General features: G+C 31.9%; 1 protein-coding gene across 2 annotated transcripts in view; it reads right to left on the bottom strand.

The window, feature by feature from the left end:
* LOC132757879 (uncharacterized) overlaps positions 1 to 20624 on the bottom strand; it is a 34984-nt gene extending 14360 nt beyond the window's left edge. Inside the window, exons 1-9 of one of the 2 annotated variants that reach the window (XM_060749371.1) lie at positions 20153 to 20624; positions 10299 to 10378; positions 9513 to 9801; positions 8228 to 8268; positions 7555 to 7740; positions 6228 to 6404; positions 5728 to 5889; positions 1583 to 1753; positions 941 to 1029 (exon numbers count right to left, since the gene is read on the bottom strand). In XM_060749371.1, the coding sequence (XP_060605354.1) occupies positions 941 to 1029; positions 1583 to 1753; positions 5728 to 5889; positions 6228 to 6404; positions 7555 to 7740; positions 8228 to 8268; positions 9513 to 9801; positions 10299 to 10353 (1170 nt within the window). In that variant the 5' untranslated portion in view covers positions 10354 to 10378; positions 20153 to 20624. The remainder of the gene's footprint in view (positions 1 to 940; positions 1030 to 1582; positions 1754 to 5727; positions 5890 to 6227; positions 6405 to 7554; positions 7741 to 8227; positions 8269 to 9512; positions 9802 to 10298; positions 10379 to 20152) is intronic. The other variant, XM_060749372.1, reaches the window with a different exon arrangement.
* Between the last annotated feature and the right edge of the window lie 452 nt (positions 20625 to 21076).

The following is a 21076-nucleotide window of genomic DNA, read 5'->3' as shown; positions in this document are numbered from 1 at the left end:
TTTATAGATTGGCAAAGAGGAGCAGCGTTATGATTGTAGGAGCTTTATAAAAAGTCCAGCGAATATTTATATTTATAGGAATTTTACAGGACGGCAAATGACAGATCTCTTTAATTGCTGTGTCTCTTCACGTTAGCAAATAAAAATCAAATGAGCCACGTCATGACAAAACCAACGTAATACATTTGCGACCAGCATGGATCCAGACCAGCCTGCGCATCCGCGCAGTCTGATCAGGATCCATGATTTTCGCTTACAAACCCTATTACAAGTAGGGAAACTGAAAGCGAACAGCATGGATCCTGATCAGACTGCGCAGATGCGCAGGCTGGTCTGGACCCATGCTGGTCGCAAACGCATTATGTTGGTTTTGTCATGACACGGCTCAAATCAGATTCACGATAGGATTATAGGATCTTTTAAAACTGACTAAGAGCAGATGAATGATTTTAGTTTATATGCAAAATTGCGGGAGATATAGTTTCAAAACAGAAGGATAAATCAAGGGACATGAATTTGCACTTTTAAGGTGGATCAAAGGTGTATAAGTAATTGTAGTGTTTTCTGAAAACTTGTAAAGAGCGAACGCATTTAATATGTACACCACACAAATGGTTATATCAAAATTTTCTTTTCACATGGACAATTGATTGATAAATGAGCCGTGTCATGACAAAACCAACATAATGGGTTTGTGACCAGCATGGATCCAGACCAGCCTGCGCATCCGCGAAGTCTGATCAGGATCCATACTGTTCGCTATCAGTTTCTCTACTTGTAATAGGGTTTGTAAGCGAACAGCATGGATCCTGATCAGACTGCGCGGATGCGCAGGCTGGTCTTGATCCATGCTGGTCGCAAACCCATTATGTTGGTTTTGTCATGACACGGCTCAATTGTTTTAAGAACGTATATTCTAGTATAAATAAACAGTGCATACCGTTAGTTCTATATTTTGTCTAACAAAAGCTTGTTCCTCCTCTGAAAACACCTCGAATGTAACCGAGACATTGGCTCCTTCCGAAGGTGCTGAAATAGTGCCAAGAAAACCATAATTAATTTCTTTTATTTAAGAATAAAACCAATGAAGCAACGAAATCATGTTTGTATTTTTTTGTTAATGTACAGAAATTCATTAAGGTATAAAATGCAAGTTTCATTGATATCTAAAGATCCTGTATATCGTAATTAATGTTGTTACCACACTTAATTGAAATTTTATATATGTAGATTATTATGCTTCTATAACAATTTTCAAACATGGAAGAATATGTTAAATATGTACTGCAAAAATTTGTCCACATTATATGTAATAATTGAAATATATGCATTCATTTCTAATTGAAATATTTGACTTAGACTTTAAAGAAAATAAATTTCTAATTACCTCCTTTTATCAATTTAGTAATATCTTTACAAAGAATGCTATTCGGATCTTACAATATTGATAAATCTTCATTTGAGCATTATATTTATGATATAAAACAATAAAAAAGTAAGTTACATGAGTTTTAATGTTAAACGTTACTTCTAATATAGTTACTTATAAGAACATTCATTTTAAAGGTAGGAAAATCCGAACCTGATATAGGATTACAGTATGGTGGATATAACCACCCTTGCCTATCAGTGCATGTCATTTGACTGTTCGCTTCTAGCTCATAGCCAGCATCACACGTGACATCTGCTGTGCAACCCGTAACTGTACACGTGTATGAAATCTGCGCGTTTACCACAGTTGGATCACCACAATCTACAAGGTCAGAATTTGGGCAAATGAATTAAATGCATCATGGTTTATGACTTTTCAAAATTCTTAGAAAAATTTTCAATAAATTTTAAAGGATATGAATGGATGGATTGATGTCTGTCTAATATGAATATTCAACATTAAAAAAAGGAACCATGACAGTTTTCCTATTGACATCAACCCTATAAGAGAGAAATTCGTGTTTTAAGACACTATTTTTACTTGAGAAATAAGTTCATGGGCGCCGCCATTTTGGCGTTCTGTCATTCTCGCGAGACAGACGAGACCGAGATTGTGACGTGTAATACCCACTTCCGGTATAGGTGTATACGCTGGTACAACTGAAATATATCTTGATGAAGAACTTATTAATTTTATTGCGTACATTATATATTTTTTATGAAAACATCATATGGAACTGAATTGCTTTAATTAATTAATTGAAGACGCCGCGACATTAATTATTATTTCTCCGATATTCAAGCTTGCTGATGATCCCACCACATGATTTAAGCAATGACTGCTTAATTTTCAAAGATAAACCATAAATTTAATTTGGTTACTATGAGAAACTTCTTCAAATTGACGATATATCCTTTTATTTTGTACTTAATTTTCGCTAGACAAGCTGTCCAAATAGGGTACACCGTCGGTCATGTATCTTTTTTTCAGGTAAAATACCAACTAAATCCAATATATATCTACTTACCAAATTCCTTTCCCCGACAGATACGCATTTCTACTACCGTAAATTTAATCCAATAAAACAAAAAAATCATAAATCTATTTCATATTTAAAATGATTATTGGTAACTGAAAAAAATGTGTTGCTATTTTATGACGTGCTGTAATTTACTACAGTATAATTTGACAGGTGTGGAACCTAGTACCCCTTAAGGACATTCAGTTCACTGATGAAGCGTAAAAAATTGATGTCTATTTCGTCATTAGTTCTGGCTTCCAAAACTTTATAAGCCGCTTTTTAACATTTTTGTTTTTCATCAGATGCGGCATTAAAGTTTTGGATTAGACCCGTTACGAAACCTAACCAGAATAACATAAGTTGATTTATTCTTGTTTTTCACTTGCAAATACACTTGACCCGATCAATTCTTGTGCATTTTACGGTAAAACAATTATTTAAATATCGTTTTATACCAATTCAAGTAATAAAATATTAATACCGTCATTAAAATTGCCTATTTAACAGTAAAACATCGATTTTCACCGACTACAATCGGCCATGACATTCAAGTGCCACGCGAGACCTCGTATGACGTCATTCGCGGGAACAGATTTGAATAGAGTTGTGTACTATATTTAGAACATTTTGTTGACATGATTTCGATATTTTTATTCAAAATAATGTTTTTATTTATTTTCATAAATTTTTTAGTATTTAAATATGATTTTATTGAATATAACAGTCAGTAAATAACCTTTTTCAACATCTTAAAAAAAAGTAATCTATAAAAATATTGGAGGCACATGGGTTCCTAAAGGTCAATCTCGTAATCACGTGGTCAAACATTTTGGCAAGATGGCGGCCAAGTGCCGAAATTTTTACCTGTCGGAAACTATTAGGTAGTTTATGTTCCTAATAAGATTTTTATTTGTCCATCCTTGGCTTATCAACAGATTATATATCGTTTTATCAAGGTATGCTTCACTTTACTTCGTGGCATGTTCGATAAATAAATACGAGCGTGTCAGATTCCTGGCACGATTATTGGTGGACTTTCCCTACGGGGTTATCTTCAGCGTTCACGTCATGTCATATATATAAACGGGTACGCTGAAAACCTTAAGCTATTTCGTCATTAGAATATTTGACAAGGGTGATTAACCAATCAGGGCAACATTGTGCATGATCAAAAGGTCTGTCGGCACAGAGGCATACAAGGAGCAATAAAAATCGTCAGTACACAGTGTGACAGGAGCATTTGGTGCAAATTAGGAACAATTAAAATGGACAATGCGCAGTATTAGACATAAATAGTAAGAACCAGCAATTGTGTGAATAAATTATGCAAATAAGACTTTTGAGCAGCCAATAAAAATGATTTGCCTGCAGTTAATATTAGGCTACGATTACGATGCGCAGCATCATACGTTGACAGACATGTTAACAATTTACTTTTCAAAAGAGTTGCTTATATTTTTGAAATGTGTACATCAATTATAACATATGTTCACACCTTTAAATTTGAAAGTCAGAATCAAACTGCAAAAATTTAATTATATGTACTATTAAGAACACGTTTTAGTAGGGTTTTATAATGGAAGTGGCTAGCGTACGGGCCCGTACGGCTAGCCAAAAGTTTTAGCCGTACGTGACGTACGACTAGCAAGGACACGCTGTATTGGCTAGCCGTACGGCACTTTTCAAAATTTTATGGAAGTCGAAAATGCATGTTATTTTATGACTTTAAGCGAGGATTTTAACCAAGAAACATCATTAATTGTCTTTGGATGTTAACTTTTTAGAGATTAATCGCCTTGATCGCTATATATATCGATCTTTGTCAACGCAAAATGTCGAGGAAAAAAAAGCCTTTGCTTACATGTACACCAATTGAAATAGTTTACAAAATTTTGATAATAATCCTTTAAGTTTTGTTTCATTAAGTTTAATTTTCGACACCTTTTATATGAAAAAAAAAAACAACAAACACTGAAAATGATTGTTGTTAGGCTCTTGATAATTGCGACAATTACCGACGGTACTGTATAGAAGTTTGTCCATCAAGGAAAGTTTGCATGTTCCGTGAAAGGCATTCTAAAATTCTATTGTCAGTCCCTGGATAGGTTTTAATTAAGGCTGATTAATTGATTGACTGTGCTTTTATGTTCGATATTTATCTACTGTTTTGAAAATTATATAATTATTTTTGCATTTCGCCGTTTTTTTTTTTATTCAATGTTCTTTTTATTTATTTATTCCACTCCGATCATTTTTTATTCGATCCATGTGCTTAAAATTAACAAAAATGATTTAATAATTCATACAAATAAAACAACAAATGATAAGCATGAAAATCAACAATTTCATAACGTTCGACTTCCATATAATTTTGAAAAGTGCCGTACGGCAATACGTACAGTGCGTCCTGGCTAGTCGTTCGTGACTCACGTACGGCTAGAACTTTTGGCTGGCCGTACGTTTCTTTATTTTTTTTTTTTTTGATATTGTTGCGTATTTTGAACCATAAAAAATCTCCTCTACACCTCCTGTGAAAATTAAATTGTCTGGTCATTAATATTTCCTTACGATTCATCTAGATTTATCATGAATCTAAAGATGTGGGGAAATGACATCACGCGCACCTGTTTTTATACGGCCAATACACAAACATGGCCGCGCTTACTGATTTGTAGAAATCGGTGATTTGGCGATTTAAATTTTGTTATCATTCGTTTAATATTATTATTTGGCGGCAGAAAATTTGCAGACTTATTATTTATAGTATTCTTTTTCTGAAATCAAGTTTTTATTCTAACCTTGTCTTTCCCTTTAAATAATTTATTTCAATTAGTTGATTAAAATTACTAATGTTAAGCAAATTAGAGGAAAAGATAGCGAACACTTAATATAAATATTAGATTAAATATTGAAAATAAAACAAAGTGTGAAATGGAAAAACAAATCACATAAAAAATAAGCGAAATGTGACCAATGTCTTGCTAATGGCTTCCTTCTTGTAAGGTATGAAAAATATTTGAGCCGCGTCACGACAAAACCAACATAATGGGTTTGCGACAAGCATGGATCCAGACCAGCCTGCGAATCCGCGCTGTCTGATCAGGATCCATGCTGTTCGCTTACAAACCCTATTACAAATAGAGAAACTAATAGCGGACAGCATGGATCCTGATCAGACTGCGCGGATACGCAGGCTGGTCTGGATCCATGCTGGTCGCAAACGCACTATGTTGTTTTTGTCATGACACGGCTCATTTGGTTTTAAATGACCTACTGTAAATACATGTTGGAGTACTGCCCCAGGCCCCATCAGCCTCACATGTGGCCGTAGCTGACCCTTGTAAATCGTAGTTAGTGTTACATGTAAACGTTATTGTGCTGCCATATGTAGTACTTCCGGTAAATGTCGATGACGCGACACCCGGGTCACCGCAATCTGGTAAAATTAGAAACAGATCAGTTTGTTATTTTCAACATTTTTGCAATCGACACACAATGTACTATAAATATGTTACCCATAATTGAAATAATATTAATCTAAAAGCTTCTATTTCATACATGGTAGTTAAACGTCTTTATTTTTATAATATTTAATGTTTGTTTTTATCAAATAAATTTTCATCTTTGCTGTATAAATGTAAATATTACTAGATTACAAAAATGAATTATTCTCCCGAAAAATACCAGTTGATGTAACGCTTTTACCCTGCTATATTTATAAACCTTTACAACGTTTGATATATTCTTTTTCAATTGTGTCTGAAAAGTGCAAACCTCGAAGGACGCAAGTAGGAGGGTTTCCATTCCACGTGCCATCTGACTGGCATGTCAGAACCGCCGAATCTCCATTAATAACATATCCTTCATTACACGTGTACTGAACCGTGCATCCAGCAAATCTGCACGGGTAACTAACGGTTCCATCATCAGGACTGTTCAGTTCAGGGCAAACTGTGTAGATAATGTAAAAAATATTATTACACGGGAGGTGCTATAACTCTGTACAAGACCTGCACACAAAGTTTGTAAATATGTAATGATAATAAAATGATAATGTTAATATAGTGTTTATATTACAATTGGGTAAAATGGGCCGCTTGACCATGCCTCAAACCCGGACCCTCAAAATACTGTTGTACCATCCGCGTTCACAGTTTCTTCTCAATTAATTATCATGTTTATACTGTGTTATGCAAGTTTAATAAATATGTATCATAAATATGAAAAAAATGACAGCAAAACGATTAGCATACTAAAAGTGTGTTGCCCCATCGTTGCAGCACTAAGAATTCTCAAAAGTCTGGTTTCATGAAAATTCAGTTATCACACGATTATCTTATTAAACGGTAAACGTTAACAATGTAAGTGTAATAAAATGAAGACCACTAAAAAATGAACATCTTTGAAGTTTATACAACTACAAAAAACTGGGGAAAAAACGAGTGCTTCTTCGGAATAAATGGAAACAACATTGTGAAATGAAAATTTTAGACTCGGTTTGATTTAGTCTAGTCATGCGAGACAATGTCCGACATCTTCCATGCCCCCTAGCACCGACTCAACACAGCTAATTTGCACTGAAACTCTTTTTACTTTATATTTGTATATTTTCATTTTATGTATATTTCTTATTTACTATCTTTTTCATTTATTTTATTTATTATTTTTTGTTTTGTTTTGGATGAAAAAATTATATTAAGGATTCAGTTTTGGCAGAAAAATGTGTGCAAATAGTCATCATTTATATACTCAAACTGTACAAAAGGGAAAATAGATATTAAATGTTATAAATTTGTAAACGTATTGTAATAGCTGAATAAAAGATAAATTAAATAGCAAATGACCTTTGTTGTATATCAATAAATCACATGTCCGTCATGCATCAGTCTTGTGCTATATATAGTAACATTTCAAACCAATGAAACATTCAGTAACGTCATACCATGGGCAAAATACCGGGGGAAAAATTGCTGATAGCCATTGGATTTACCGATAGTAATTGTAAACAAAAAGAAAACAACAGCATATGGCCGAAAACAATTGTAATATTACATATTGTTTTGTTAACAATGATTATTTTTGGAAATCAGTCTGAACTTACCATTTTGTTTGCATTCAGGAGGATTATTTGATGGGCTCCACATCCCGTCATCTTGGCAGGTCAATACACTGGGGCCATCAAGTGTGTAACCTTCGTTACAACTGAATGTAAGAACGCAGCCCTCGATCTGATTTTCACAGTCGGTAGTCATTTGCCCATTATTTGGTTGAGTAAGCGTTGAACATTCTATTTCAAAACCATTTATAATATTAACAACCCGCAATTAATAATAATAAATAATCTAATTAATGGCTACACGTTAGTCAGCCTTGACCTGTGTAATTGTAAATAAGTTAAAATATGAACGCAAACAATTTCTTTGAAACTGTTTAGGTAATATGTATTTAAAACATTTATATTCATTGATACACATACTGGTACTTATTGTGCATTGTAAATATTGAATATATATGAGCCGTGTCACGACAAAACCAACATAATGGGTTTGCGACCAGCATGAATCCAGACCAGCCTGCGCATCCGCACACTCTGATCAGGATCCACGCTGTTCGCTATCAGTTTCTCTACTTGTAATAGAGTTTGTAAGCGAACAGCATGGATCCTGATCAGACTGCGCGGATGCGCAGGCTGGTCTGGATTCATGCTGGTCGCAAACCCATAATGTTGGTTTTGTCGTGACGCGGCTCATATGTGGATTATAATGATCACATACCTATATTTCCGGAACTCTCTTCAATCACCGGGTCCTGACGTCTGTAATTGAAATAAATATCATTAATTTTATATTTAATGTTGTTGTTATTTCATTTCTCGATATAATTACTTGTTATAATTACATCAACGGAAATATATAAACAAATAGAAACGACTGTCACGATTTGAAATGATAGGTACGGAAGCGTATCAAGGCCTCCAGTTGGTGAGATGTTTTGCGCTAAGTCGACTTATTTTTATTCGCATTGATAAGATGTTTTTGCATTTCTCAATAAAATTTACTGACAAAGATGAGAAGATTTTAGGCATTGCTACTGAATTTTTCTCGATATGCTTGAAGCTTTTGTCTCTTCGACAAAAATCCTATCGAAACTTCTTGATTTCACGACTTTGCTGAAATATTTAGTAAGACGCAAAGACGTTACTCGCATTGACAAATAGCTCACGCAATTATTAAAAACTTCTACGTATTACGTATTAATTAATCACAACGTCTTCATGGAATTTTTATGTATTACGTATTAATCATAACGTCTTAATGGAATGTTTTTGGTCAAAACGAGAAGAAACAAGTTGACATGACGTGAAACTTTTAGATAAGTGAAGGCCCTGATAAGCTTCCATAGATAGGTTTCCGACATACAAAATGACAAAGTGACAGGTTGAAAACGGTTTTCAATAAAAATATAAATAAACGTTTGTGTATGAACCTAATCATAGATTGAGCTATCATAATAATTAGCTGTTTGGGTACCCCATGTGGTCCAATGGAAATCCATTTTAATTCCTTTGAAATTTTAATTTCAATTCCAAGAATTGCGGGTGTTTTTTTATTTCATTTTTTAATTTATTATTATAAATATATTATTATTATTATTTATTATTATTATTATTATTATTATTATTATTATTATTATTATTATTATTATTATTATTATTATTATTATTATTATTATTATTATTATTATTATTTATTAATTTATTAATTAATTATTTTATTTATTTATTTATTTATTTTATTTATTTGTTTATTTATTTATTTATCGTATGATATTTATAAACACTTGAACACCTATGTTTCAAATACATCATGTGGTATGACAGAATCCAACATAACATTTTATATCTTGTAAAACAGCCACTATAGCTTACCGAACACGCAATTAAAATCTTCAAGATAAAAATGACCTTTTAAAGGTACATACTGTACTTTAGAATACTCGAGATTTCTCAAGTCAGCGAGAATTTTTAGACTATTATAATTGACTATGTTATGTACTCACTTCTGTATAAAATGGTGGAATGATGTCATCTCCACGCCAGGGAGTGCTTTATCTGGTATAATTTCAAACCGATTTGCGCCCATATAATCTCTTTGGTTATAAAATTCAGACCTTGCCATGCCCAGCATGACTGGCGTAGGTTTTATCTCATACCGCAAAGGCACGTCCATTTCTACAGATGGCTTAACATATTCGTCCGGGTCAAACAGCTCCCAGTCCTCCACTTCGTTCGCCGGTGGTGCATTAAATATGTCAAAGTTAGAGTATGCCCCAATAAAAACAAAATAATCTGAAATTGGACCGCAGAATTCTAAGACTATATTGATTTTTATATTAAACGGCAATATACTAAGGTTTCGATGATAATATGTTGCGAATTCAAAGATCATTTTGAAAGTGTTGTTTATTGGCAATGAAAGAAGTGTTAACAAAGGATATTCATATTTTATACATATTTTAACCAAGTCTTAATAACAAGCGAACAACAATTTTACCAATTTATACACCTAGTCTTAATAAAAAGGGAATGGCAATTTACAATTTTATTCGCCTAATCCTAATAACATAGAAACGATTATAATGATAAATAGCGTGTAACGAGTACTTGTTTCTTGACACGAAACAATATGATAAAACAAGTGTAAGCATTTGTATAACTTTACATGTATTTTAGAACGCGCGAAGGTGCTTTGTAAGAATATCTTGTAAAATTATGAAATAAAGTTATCCCTTTTCCGAAATTCTGTTTCTCAAATACGTTTTTATAAATATATTGTTGTATCTTACCTGAGATAAAAGTGTAAAAAAGAAAAGTTGAGAAACTGTATGTTGTAATCTTCATAGCAATCTCCTTGAGCGCCCTCTACCTGAAAGAAGTCCTTGCATTAAATGCATACCAATATAATACAGATACATTTTGAAAGAGGCATGCCTCCGGATTCATACTAGCTTTTATAATAAAAAGTTGAAATATATTTAAAAGTAAAATATTGGTAAGTGAACCAAAAATGTATTTTACACACTGCAAACAGCACGCACAATCCACGTAAATTAGCAAAAAGATATCAAAATATGCAACAAAAGTCCTGCATTAGTAACGCCGTAGAAATATGGTGATAAATACCGTTAAATCAATCATGAATCGCATATCACATGTAAATTATAAGTTGAATTTTTAATCTTCTACTTTTCTTAAAATCTTAGTATATTTTTTCCCTCAAGGTTGGTTTGCTTTAGATATTTTGGCTCATCCGGAGACATGAACCTTTAAGTTTTGGATCAATGCCGGGAATAAGGACTTTCCTTGCCCAACTGCATTGCAAGTTATGTCTGTTCTTACATGAATTTTTTCCAAATTAGACAATTTTTTTGGTTTTTTTTTGTTTTTTTGTTATCGCGCTTTTTGACATTAAAAAACAACAACTAACAAACAACTTATTTTTATCCTTACAAGATGAAGTGATATTTTCCTTTTAGAAACATACAATATGGCTAAAAATCAGCGGAAATTATCATGACATCGAGGCACTGTACATACATTCATATATCAAAATAGCTTTTGCAAAAATCCAAAAGAAAAATAGTATACATAAGTATATATTAAAATATTCAATATTAATGTAATTAAAAAACAAACAAAACGTCAATGTTTCTGCGAGTGCACGTCATTATTTTACATTATTTTTTAAGAACGCGCGCGATATTTCACATTCATATTTGTAGTATATGAATAAAAACGGTGAAATGGGTAGATAGGTTGGGAAAGGATATTTGAATCAAACATGTTACTCAAGTTATTTTGTAAAATACATTTTAAAGCCTTTTAAATAAGATATGAGCCGTGTCACGACAAAGGCAACATAATGGGTTTGCGACCGGAATGGATCCAGACCAGCCTGCGCATCCGCGCAGTCTGATCAGGATCCATGCTGTTCGCTTACAAACCCTATAACAAGTAGAGAAACTGATAGCGAACAGCATGGATCCTGATCAGACTGCGCGGATGCGCAGGCTGGTCTGGATCCATGCTGGTCGCAAACCCATTATGTTGGTTTTGCCGTGACGCGGCTCATATATTTATCGGTCGATATAATAATTAAGGCTGTTTCAATGCTATCGTGATATCTACAGACTCGTTTTATGAAGTGTTAACATAATAAAATACGTATTTAAAATTTTCATCACTAGGGTGTATCCGTACCTAGTTACGATGGCGAATAAATTTATACTTTATACAGAGTAAAACTTTAGAATTTTGTACAGTATTTAACAGTGAATAGCTAAAATTATAATATACATGGTTTTTTTGGATAAATTTTGTTTGTGAAAAATGATGCATTTAGTAAACTTAATTATCATTTTTTTAAATAAAAGTTCAAATTAAAATGTAAGTTGCAAAATTTCAAAATCAATATCAAATTTCATGAAGTAATAACGAAAATGTTTTGGAAATTTAAATTTAAAAAATAGATGTGTCTTTTATTGGAAATTTGAGAGAAAAAAGATAATAAGTCCCTTTGCTAATGTATTTATATTAAACTTCATGTTGAAAGTTTTATTTATAGGTTATTAATAATTAATTAAACATTAACTTTATGCTATAAAATGTTATAATATATTTCTATATTTTTGCATAATTTGGTGGTATGATTTTTTTAAAGAAAATAGTAAGATATTATGCATAAGATGTTATAAGTTAAAGCACATGCATATGCTAAATTAAAAAAAAACAGCATTTTATATTTCGTACAAAAATTTTGCCCCTGATTAAATTATAATTTAATATTTCTGTTCTGCATTGGAAGCAAATAAATAAATAAATAAATAAATGAATAAATAAATAAAAAAAAAAATAATAATAATAATAATTAATGATAGTGATAATAATAATAATTATAATAATAATAATAATAATAATAATAATCATCATTATAATAATATAAATTTGAATAATCATCAATTACTTCTCGAATCTTTATTTATCATGTGTCTTTACTTCTAAACAGACAGTAGACATTTCATTTTATTCCAATAGACTTTAAAGCCCATGAGGACACAAAACATGCAAAAATAACGAACAGTTTATGACATCAACATATTTACATAATATCAACAATTATCATAATATCCAATATTATCAGACGAGTTAACACAGTTTATATGATAATGTGTCATATTTCCCGCTCAATGGACTGCTATATTGAGAACATTTTATTTTCAAGATTTCCTCTGATAAAGTCGTTGATAATATTAAAAGCATATAATGATGGGCGTTGTACGATATATTTCAATACGCATGACTAGTTCTGAGTAGAATAAATTGACTAAAGAGTGATATGTCGAAATAATTAAAATATAATAGATTTTTTGGGGGTCAAATTTCAGGAAAGATTCCGATGTACTGAATAAGGCGAAACTATGAAATAATCACTGGTTTATGCAGATTATTTTATGCACATGCGATATCCATCCGCTAATTTCACGGACATTAAAGTGTTGTTTTTTTTAAATTTTGACATGAATTACGTTTTTGGGGTAATAATGTTGATAATCACAAAATGCGTATATCTGAAAAAAAACCCAAAATACTTTTATTTTTTTTATTAGATCTAAAATATATATATTTTTAGAGGCGTGCTGCTTTAACCTTTTTAAAATTCTTAAACGGACTTGCCCAGTTTCTATTTTTTTGTAATTGTCCATTAGATCTCAAGGTGGTCAGTCATCAGTATAAAGCCTGGTAGACTGTGTGGATGGCTGGCCTGGCTCTATACTGGTGGCCAAGGATTATCATTTTCGGGTCCAAAGTGCATTTGTTTAATATTGAACCATTGTTAAAATGGACCATTCAAATTCAAAGCAGGTGAAGAGGGTTTTAGCAAATAAAGGTTAACTCGTCAAATTCCTATTCATATAAAAAAGGAAATACATAACTAAATGCAATCCATATTCTGTTTTAAAGCATAGATTTATTTAATGAATTTTTTCAATAAAGTAAAGTGTTTTTAAATCGGATTTAGCACGTAACAACATGTCTTTATATTCAAACTTCTCAAGATCCATGCTGTTCGCTTACCAACCCTATTACAAGTAGAGAAACTGATAGCGAACAACATGGATTCTGATCAGACTGCGCGGATGCGCAGGCTGGTCTGGATCCATGCTGGTCGCAAACCCATTATGTTGGTTTTGTCATGACACGGCTCATATTTTGATTATTTGATTATACCTGTTTATGAACGATAGCGGTGCAAACTATCGTCAAAGGCTTGAGTGAGACAAAATCTTTCAAATTGATTCCCAGGGTAAGTCCCTCTGAATTTATTTAATTAAGTAATGTATCCAATATGTCTTCTATAAAAGCCTTTTTTGAATTCAAATATATCTATCAGTTATCTAAGATTAGACACTCGTTTTAGTAAAAGGAGAGCCAAATATGAGGTAAAACATTTTAAGTCCTTCGAGGGTCAGACAATAGCTGCAAAGAAAAAAGAAAATGATGATTCACGAAAGCGTTTGTACGCTAATCTTATTATAATTTGCAATCTTATTAAAATTTAGTTATAATTATAAAAGTGAAATGGATTCAAAAGAGAGAAAACATTAAATAACAAGGCCCTCTGAAAAATGTTTATAAATAATGCACTATAAAAGTTAACGAATATGCTGCAAACAAGTGCATGCATTCTTACAATAAAATAAATGCTTTATTTAGATATTGAATATTTTTTTACATGGATTTATTTTGTCATTGCTTATTTCCGTGGAATGTTTGACTGTTGCTTGTATACAATATGGAATATATTATTTCCATGGATTTATTTTGCTTGTGTTTAATTAACATGGAGTCGGGGATTTCTTTTTCTGTTGCTTAAATAAAACATGAAGTATCTTGTTGCCATGGATTTTTTGGCTTTTGCTTGAATAAAATATAGAATATCTTATTAAAATTGTACAATGATATCTTTTGCTGTTGCTTATTTCTTAATAAAATATAAAACATATCGTTTCCATGGATTTCTTTTGCTGTAAAGAATATTATACTGAATATTTTATTTCAAAGAATTTCTTTTGTTGTTGCTAAAATGAAAATATCAAATATCTCATTGCCATGGGTTTCTTTTGCTGTTGCTTGAATAAAATATAGAATATGTCATTTCCATGGATTTCTTTTGCTGTTAAGAATATTATATTAAATATTTTATTTCAAAGAATTTCTTTTGTTGTTGCTAAAATGAAATATCAAATATCTCATTGCCATGGGTTTCTTTTGCTGTTGCTTGAATAAAATATAGAATATATCATTTCCATGGATTTCTTTTACTGTAAAGAATATTATATTGAATATCTTATTTCCATGGATTTCTTTTGCTGTAAAGACTAGTAAATATTGAAATAGATACACTAAGAATAGACAGGAACAAATTTGTCTTAGTAAGGATACTTGTAGACTAAACTATCATAAAAAATAAGGTAGTAACGTCGTTTTCTTTTGAGTAATGTAGCTTTTAACAGGTTTTCCTGTTTGTTTGTTTGATTTTACGCCCTTTTCCAATAGTATTTCAGTCATATAGGCGGGTAGTTTCCTAACCATCGTTCCTGGAGAGTTACACCAGTACTAGACTTCCTTCCTCCTTGCTTAACTACCAAATCATCTCCCGGGGATCGAACCAGAGATGTAACTGGATTAGAAGTCATCGACTCTTACCCCTCGACCACGGAGGCGGTTAACAGGTTTTGCATTGAAGTCTATACTATTAACCTGCTGATTTGTGCAATAGATATGCCCTGCATTGTATTTTGAATAGTTTATTTAATTTTTTAATGGATTCCAGTGTCATTATACAAAAGTAAAGATACCAACAGTATACAACTTGATCAGACTTAACGGGTGTGTAAGCTGGCCTGATTCTGTATTTGTGACAAAGGCTAATCATTTTCAGTTCCAGCACGGTGAAAGATATTATGTTATAGAAACTGTTTGAAATGCATCAGGAACATGTTTTTTTATGAATGGTTCAAGTATATGTTCCGAATAAATACACGGTATATAAAAGATTCCAACATGCCTCATGAATTTGTTACGTTACAAAAACTGGAGTTAAACAGCCAATAAACAATGGTTACGGACTACAAGTATTTTCGGCTGTTCTTTTTTTTATTCCCTTAAAAAAAAACCATAAACACCGCTGAAACCGATAATATTTTTAGATATACAATGCAATGATAATTTCAATAAACATTGAGATCAAACAACAATGTCTTTTAACTCAATTTTTAACTCATATATCAATATCTAAAAGCAAAATAGTAGTAAAGACTTCTCGACAGTTTTTGTAATGAATGAATTTCAATGTTTAAAAGATGTAAATTTAGCTGTGCGGAATACGTATTATATTAACATGATTTATGTATACATTTTTTTTGACATTGTACAAATCCACAATAGTAGGTTTGTCGTGAAAGTTGGATGATAATAAATTTGAAATATATAGGGTTATTTCATTCATTATAATGAAATACTATCTTTTAAAAGAGGGTTCAAAGCAACTGAAATATTTCAATTATAATATCACGGGACAAAAAGATGGAAAAGATAGTTTCATGTCTTCATCTGAAAACCGTTACGGACCAATTTTAAAGATTGATTTATTTTACTAAATTAAAGAAAAAAAAACACAGAACGGTGGATGAGATGACAAACAATTATCTTTTTTTAATGAGAGAATAAGGTGTAATATTAAATTGTAATGATAGACAATGACAAATATATACTGTGTGCTATTCTACGCGTTAGGAAAACAATCAAAACATACACATTGGTATTATTGAAATCGTTTGCTTGTCCGTTACCAATAATGTAGGCATTTATGATTTTTTTCTCCCAACCACAGACATTAGCCTTGTAATAATGCAGTATTGCAAAGTTTTGTTTACACGTTTATAATATCCTGGTGCGCTTTTGTATGGTGACAGGTTGCGGAGAAATTTTACCGTCAGAGACATTCCCCGGCATATAAAAGTCAAGGTGCAATGCTCAAACTTGACTTTTTATAAGGTATGCTATGGTGGCCGATAGCGTCCATTTAAAAGCAGCGGGAAAAATTACCGTCAGTTTATAAAATGTTGCTATCCGCGAGATTTAATTACTTTGAAACTCTCGAGTTTTTCTGTCACACTTCTGTTGTAAAAAGTCGGGAAGTATTACGAAGGAAACCGCGACATTTTTTGTCTACATTGTAGACTAAGCCACGCAAGCGCATGCCTACGTTAGGTAGCTGATTGCGGCCATTATAATTCGTGATATTTTGTTTTGATGTAAACCTTGTAAAAAGTTGAGTCTGAGCATAAAACCTCGACTTCTTATACCGGGGAATGTCTCTGCACAAAAGGTTGCGGCTGAAAATTGCTTCTACTCGCCGAGATATTTTATGAGACCGTTGCTGAGGAACAAAATGTCGCGGCCTCGACGTTTGTAGAATTTCTACAACATTTGCAAAAAATGTCGCATTTCTTTCTGTTCCTCGACTTATTATAGAATAACGACGGATATAATGTAGAGTCAGACCATTGACGCTACCGGCCACAGGAGTCAATATGTTTCTTGCTGATTCCAACAACTGTTTTAAAATATCGAGGTTTATACGTTCCCCGCAACATTTTGTACGATTTCGACAGAAAATCCCGTGGTTTGTAAGTTGCCCGCGACAATTTTTGATATAACGATAAAATTTCTCGCGGGTTTGAAATGGCCACAACCGGTCACCATAGGTGCTAGTTATGTGCATGTCACAAGCTTTCACTGATAACTTTTGTCACATCTGAGCATTACTTGCGCTGTCAGTGTTCAGATATTCTAGATACGATATTTAAGAATGTAAATAAAAGGGTTAAATCCTGTTCTGATGAAAGACATTCATCCAAGCAATATTGTGTCTATATAATTAAAATGAATTCAATTTATAAATTATATGTTTTTAAGTGTAAATAACGTGCAGTAAATACATGTTACATGAAGAATTATCGTATTCAGTACTAGTAGAGGACGTGCCACGGCTTGCGTGGTATGTAGAAAGAACGTGAATGATTGAATAAGCAAAAGATTTCGATACTTTATTCAAAATATCAAGTACTGACAATAAATCTATCTATATCTCTAACTCACGAGACAATATATTTAGACAATGTCCATAATCGCATCTGAATTTTACACCTCATTCTCTCTTTTGAAAGGAAATGGTGATCCCTGGGCAATAATGAAGAAAAAATCGCAGATTTGGTTTGATTGCACCCGTTTCTGATATTCCTATTGTACATTGTATTTTCTTTTTTTTTGGGTAAAAATCATCAGAAGAATGATATGAACATATCAATTATCAGAAAAAAACCTCAGTGAAAAATAATAATCTCCACTCCGTATTTATCTAGATAATCAAAGATTTGAGTGCTCTCGCCGCACGCTAAATATGATACTGTATAATGTGTTAAATGCGTGTGAATTTTACGCACGTTATTGTGAATATGAAATTGGACGCCGAAAGATAGGAGTGAAACTTTTAGCACACCTTTAATTTTCTTAAACTGTTATTTTAATTAACAACATGATTGAAGCATCTCAAATTTTATACAGAACGGAGAACACATAAATTAATGTTCTAATTCAAAGAAAGAGCTTTCATCATGACTTGTGACATCATAAATGAAAGATAGGTCCGGTTTTATTATACTTTAGCTATGAAATGATATTATAATTATACGGTGTGATAGAAAATAGTCCGACGTTTTTGTCAAGATTCCGGACTTAAATTAAACGGTAATTCGTTTTCCCATAAAACATGTACATCCCAATCTCCTGCAATGAAAATATTAATCTTATAGGCATTTAATACTTATATTAACATGCTTTCTATGAAATCTAATATTCGTATGTATTTCTTTATTTTAGAATCTACACACGTGTTATATATTACATCGGCGTATAAAAGCGCGCGAAAAAACTTCAAAACAAATGAATTTTCATCCATTTCAATATAAAAAAGAAAGAATCCCACATTGATTGTCAATTCATAATGAATGTTATTAAAATCGTCCAAGAAAATGTTATGCTAGCTTTATAACATTTTCTTCAATTCGTTCAATAGAATTTTATATTGTATGGAAATCCATGTGAGATTCTTTACATATTATTTTCTATAATTTCTGCAATAAATATTACTTTTTTCTTTTATCTAATCATAGCGTACTTCGGATATTATTGTACTGGCATATTTTAACCGTCTAACGTTCAATAATGGATAAAGTTATATGTTTGGTCATGATATTTCGCCACTCCTTAAAAGGATTGAGAAATGACGAAATGTTGACCTCCACAAAAATGTCCCTAAGTACAGTATCTGATTAATCCTCACACATTAATGGTGGTACTTAGCTTTTTTACGAGACGTCGCAGGTTTTAAATATAATATTTGTAATAATTTTGTATCGCGTATTTCCTTATATATCAAAAGTTCTTTTAATATCAAACGACTCGTCAAACGGTGACTTTGCAAGCTAATACACACAAAATCTTATATCCAATTTCATTGAATTTAGAATTACATACAACTCGTCCCATTAATTAAACAAATCTTGAAACAGACTCGCTTTACTTACTTTTTTGTTAATATAAGGTAATATATAATCAAACTTTATACATTTATATGACAGTCTGATTATTCTTTATTTGAATACAATTCAAAAAACTGAAAAAAAACGCTATAAAAGTATAAATGCATGTACTTACCTTCTTACTTTCTTTTCTCTCAACCATTATTAGAGCAAATAAATACAAAATAAGTATGACGTATAAACATTGACAACTTTCAAGTCAAGAAAGTTCAATGTTTTTTATCTGATAATCATCCCATAAAAATGTCCATTACATATTTTTGCTAAATTATTAATCAGGCCCAAAACATTTATACGATGGCAACAGTTTAAAAGGTTCAATGGAGCATTTTAACTGATCAATTGAATTGATTGACCGAGAAAAGAAAACGATTTTAATACAAATCTCTTTTCATTTTTACGTAGATCTTAAAAATACATTAATACAAAATATACTCGACTATTAAATGAAAGACTATAAATGGCGGGTATTAACACTATGAATGTCAACGGCGATACTGTATTTCCTTAACTTATACCACCAATATAGAGTAAACATATGAGCCAGCGCCTTACTGATGGCTTGCAAGTTTCAGCCCTTAACCCTTAAACTGTTACACATTATTATTTACGAGGATATGAAGATGAAACACAATGCAAAATGTATAGAGCTTGGTCAGACTGTACGGATGTGCGGCTTGGCCTGGCTCTTTAATAGTGGCAACGGCAATTTCTGTTCCAGCAGAGTTAGGGCTGAATATTGGAATATTGAAACATTTTAAAATGGACCTTTCAATTTCAAAGCGGGATGGTACATTGCATAGATTGTGCGGTGTTTATGTTAAACGCTGCATGAAATATTTTATAATTTAAATTCAAGAAAAAACAAATAAATTGTCTACTCAATGGCTAACAAAAATGCCAAGTTTTAGCTGAATACGTTAACTTTTTGAAAATTGAAAGAAACAATGGAAGAAATAGAATAAAGTTTTTACCAGTAATATTTAAATCTCTTTAGATTTGATATATTCCGTTGCTCCTCGAATATATCTATATCCAATCAATGTTTGATATCAAGTCATACTTTAAAATCTTTAATCACTTATTTCTCCTTTTCTATTTAATACTTTCAAGAACTTTTTCAGATTTACATTCGTAATATCCCTCAAATCTGTCTTCAAATAAAACACACAATCTAAAAAATTGGAAGCTTCTACATATTTGGTCTTTTTTTCACATATGTAATGCACGTTTTGCTTCCAACTCGAAACTAAAGTTAGCAAGAAATGCGCCTCAAAGACCGTAACGCAAAAGTGTTGCTATCCAATTGCATGTCTATTATAGCAATACATCTAAACCAATGGTAATAAATTTTAAAACTGTGAATCTTTATGACATCTTAAATGTTCGGGTAAGGTTTATATAAAACTGGGCGTTTACGGTGGCGTGAAAGGAGTGAAATGTTTTCTCTCTTACATCAAAGGTCTGTACCATTATACCCATTTAAGTCATTAATATGAAATAATTGTGTTTGGTTTAAACTTGGTTATGGATGAAATGATTTACAACATATTTTGCATATCTAGGTTTCATTAACCATAGTTTTGAGCACTTTCTTTATAACAAAATCATTTTAAAAGATATGGTTCCTCGGTTTTCTAGAGACAGAAAAAATATCAGGCTCAAGTCATTGATCTGGTAATTGGAAAGAAGTAAACACTTTGCATAAGATTTTACAGTAGCTATTTAATGAGAATTATAATTGCGTTACATTTATTTATATATCAATGGATTTTACAAATCACAGTAGATAAAAAACACGGATGTTTTCATGTTAATGATTAGTAGATAAATGCGCAAGATTGTTTGTCGGTAATTTGTTGTGGCTAAATTTTACAATGCAGTAAGCTCTCTAAGAA

Source organism: Ruditapes philippinarum, unplaced genomic scaffold, assembly GCF_026571515.1.
Source record: "Ruditapes philippinarum isolate M1 unplaced genomic scaffold, ASM2657151v2 ctg1771_1_1_1_1, whole genome shotgun sequence".
In the NCBI taxonomy this organism is placed as follows: domain Eukaryota; kingdom Metazoa; phylum Mollusca; class Bivalvia; order Venerida; family Veneridae; genus Ruditapes; species Ruditapes philippinarum.
The sequence above is the reverse complement of the archived record's forward strand: the minus strand, read 5'-3'. Positions and strand labels throughout refer to the sequence as shown.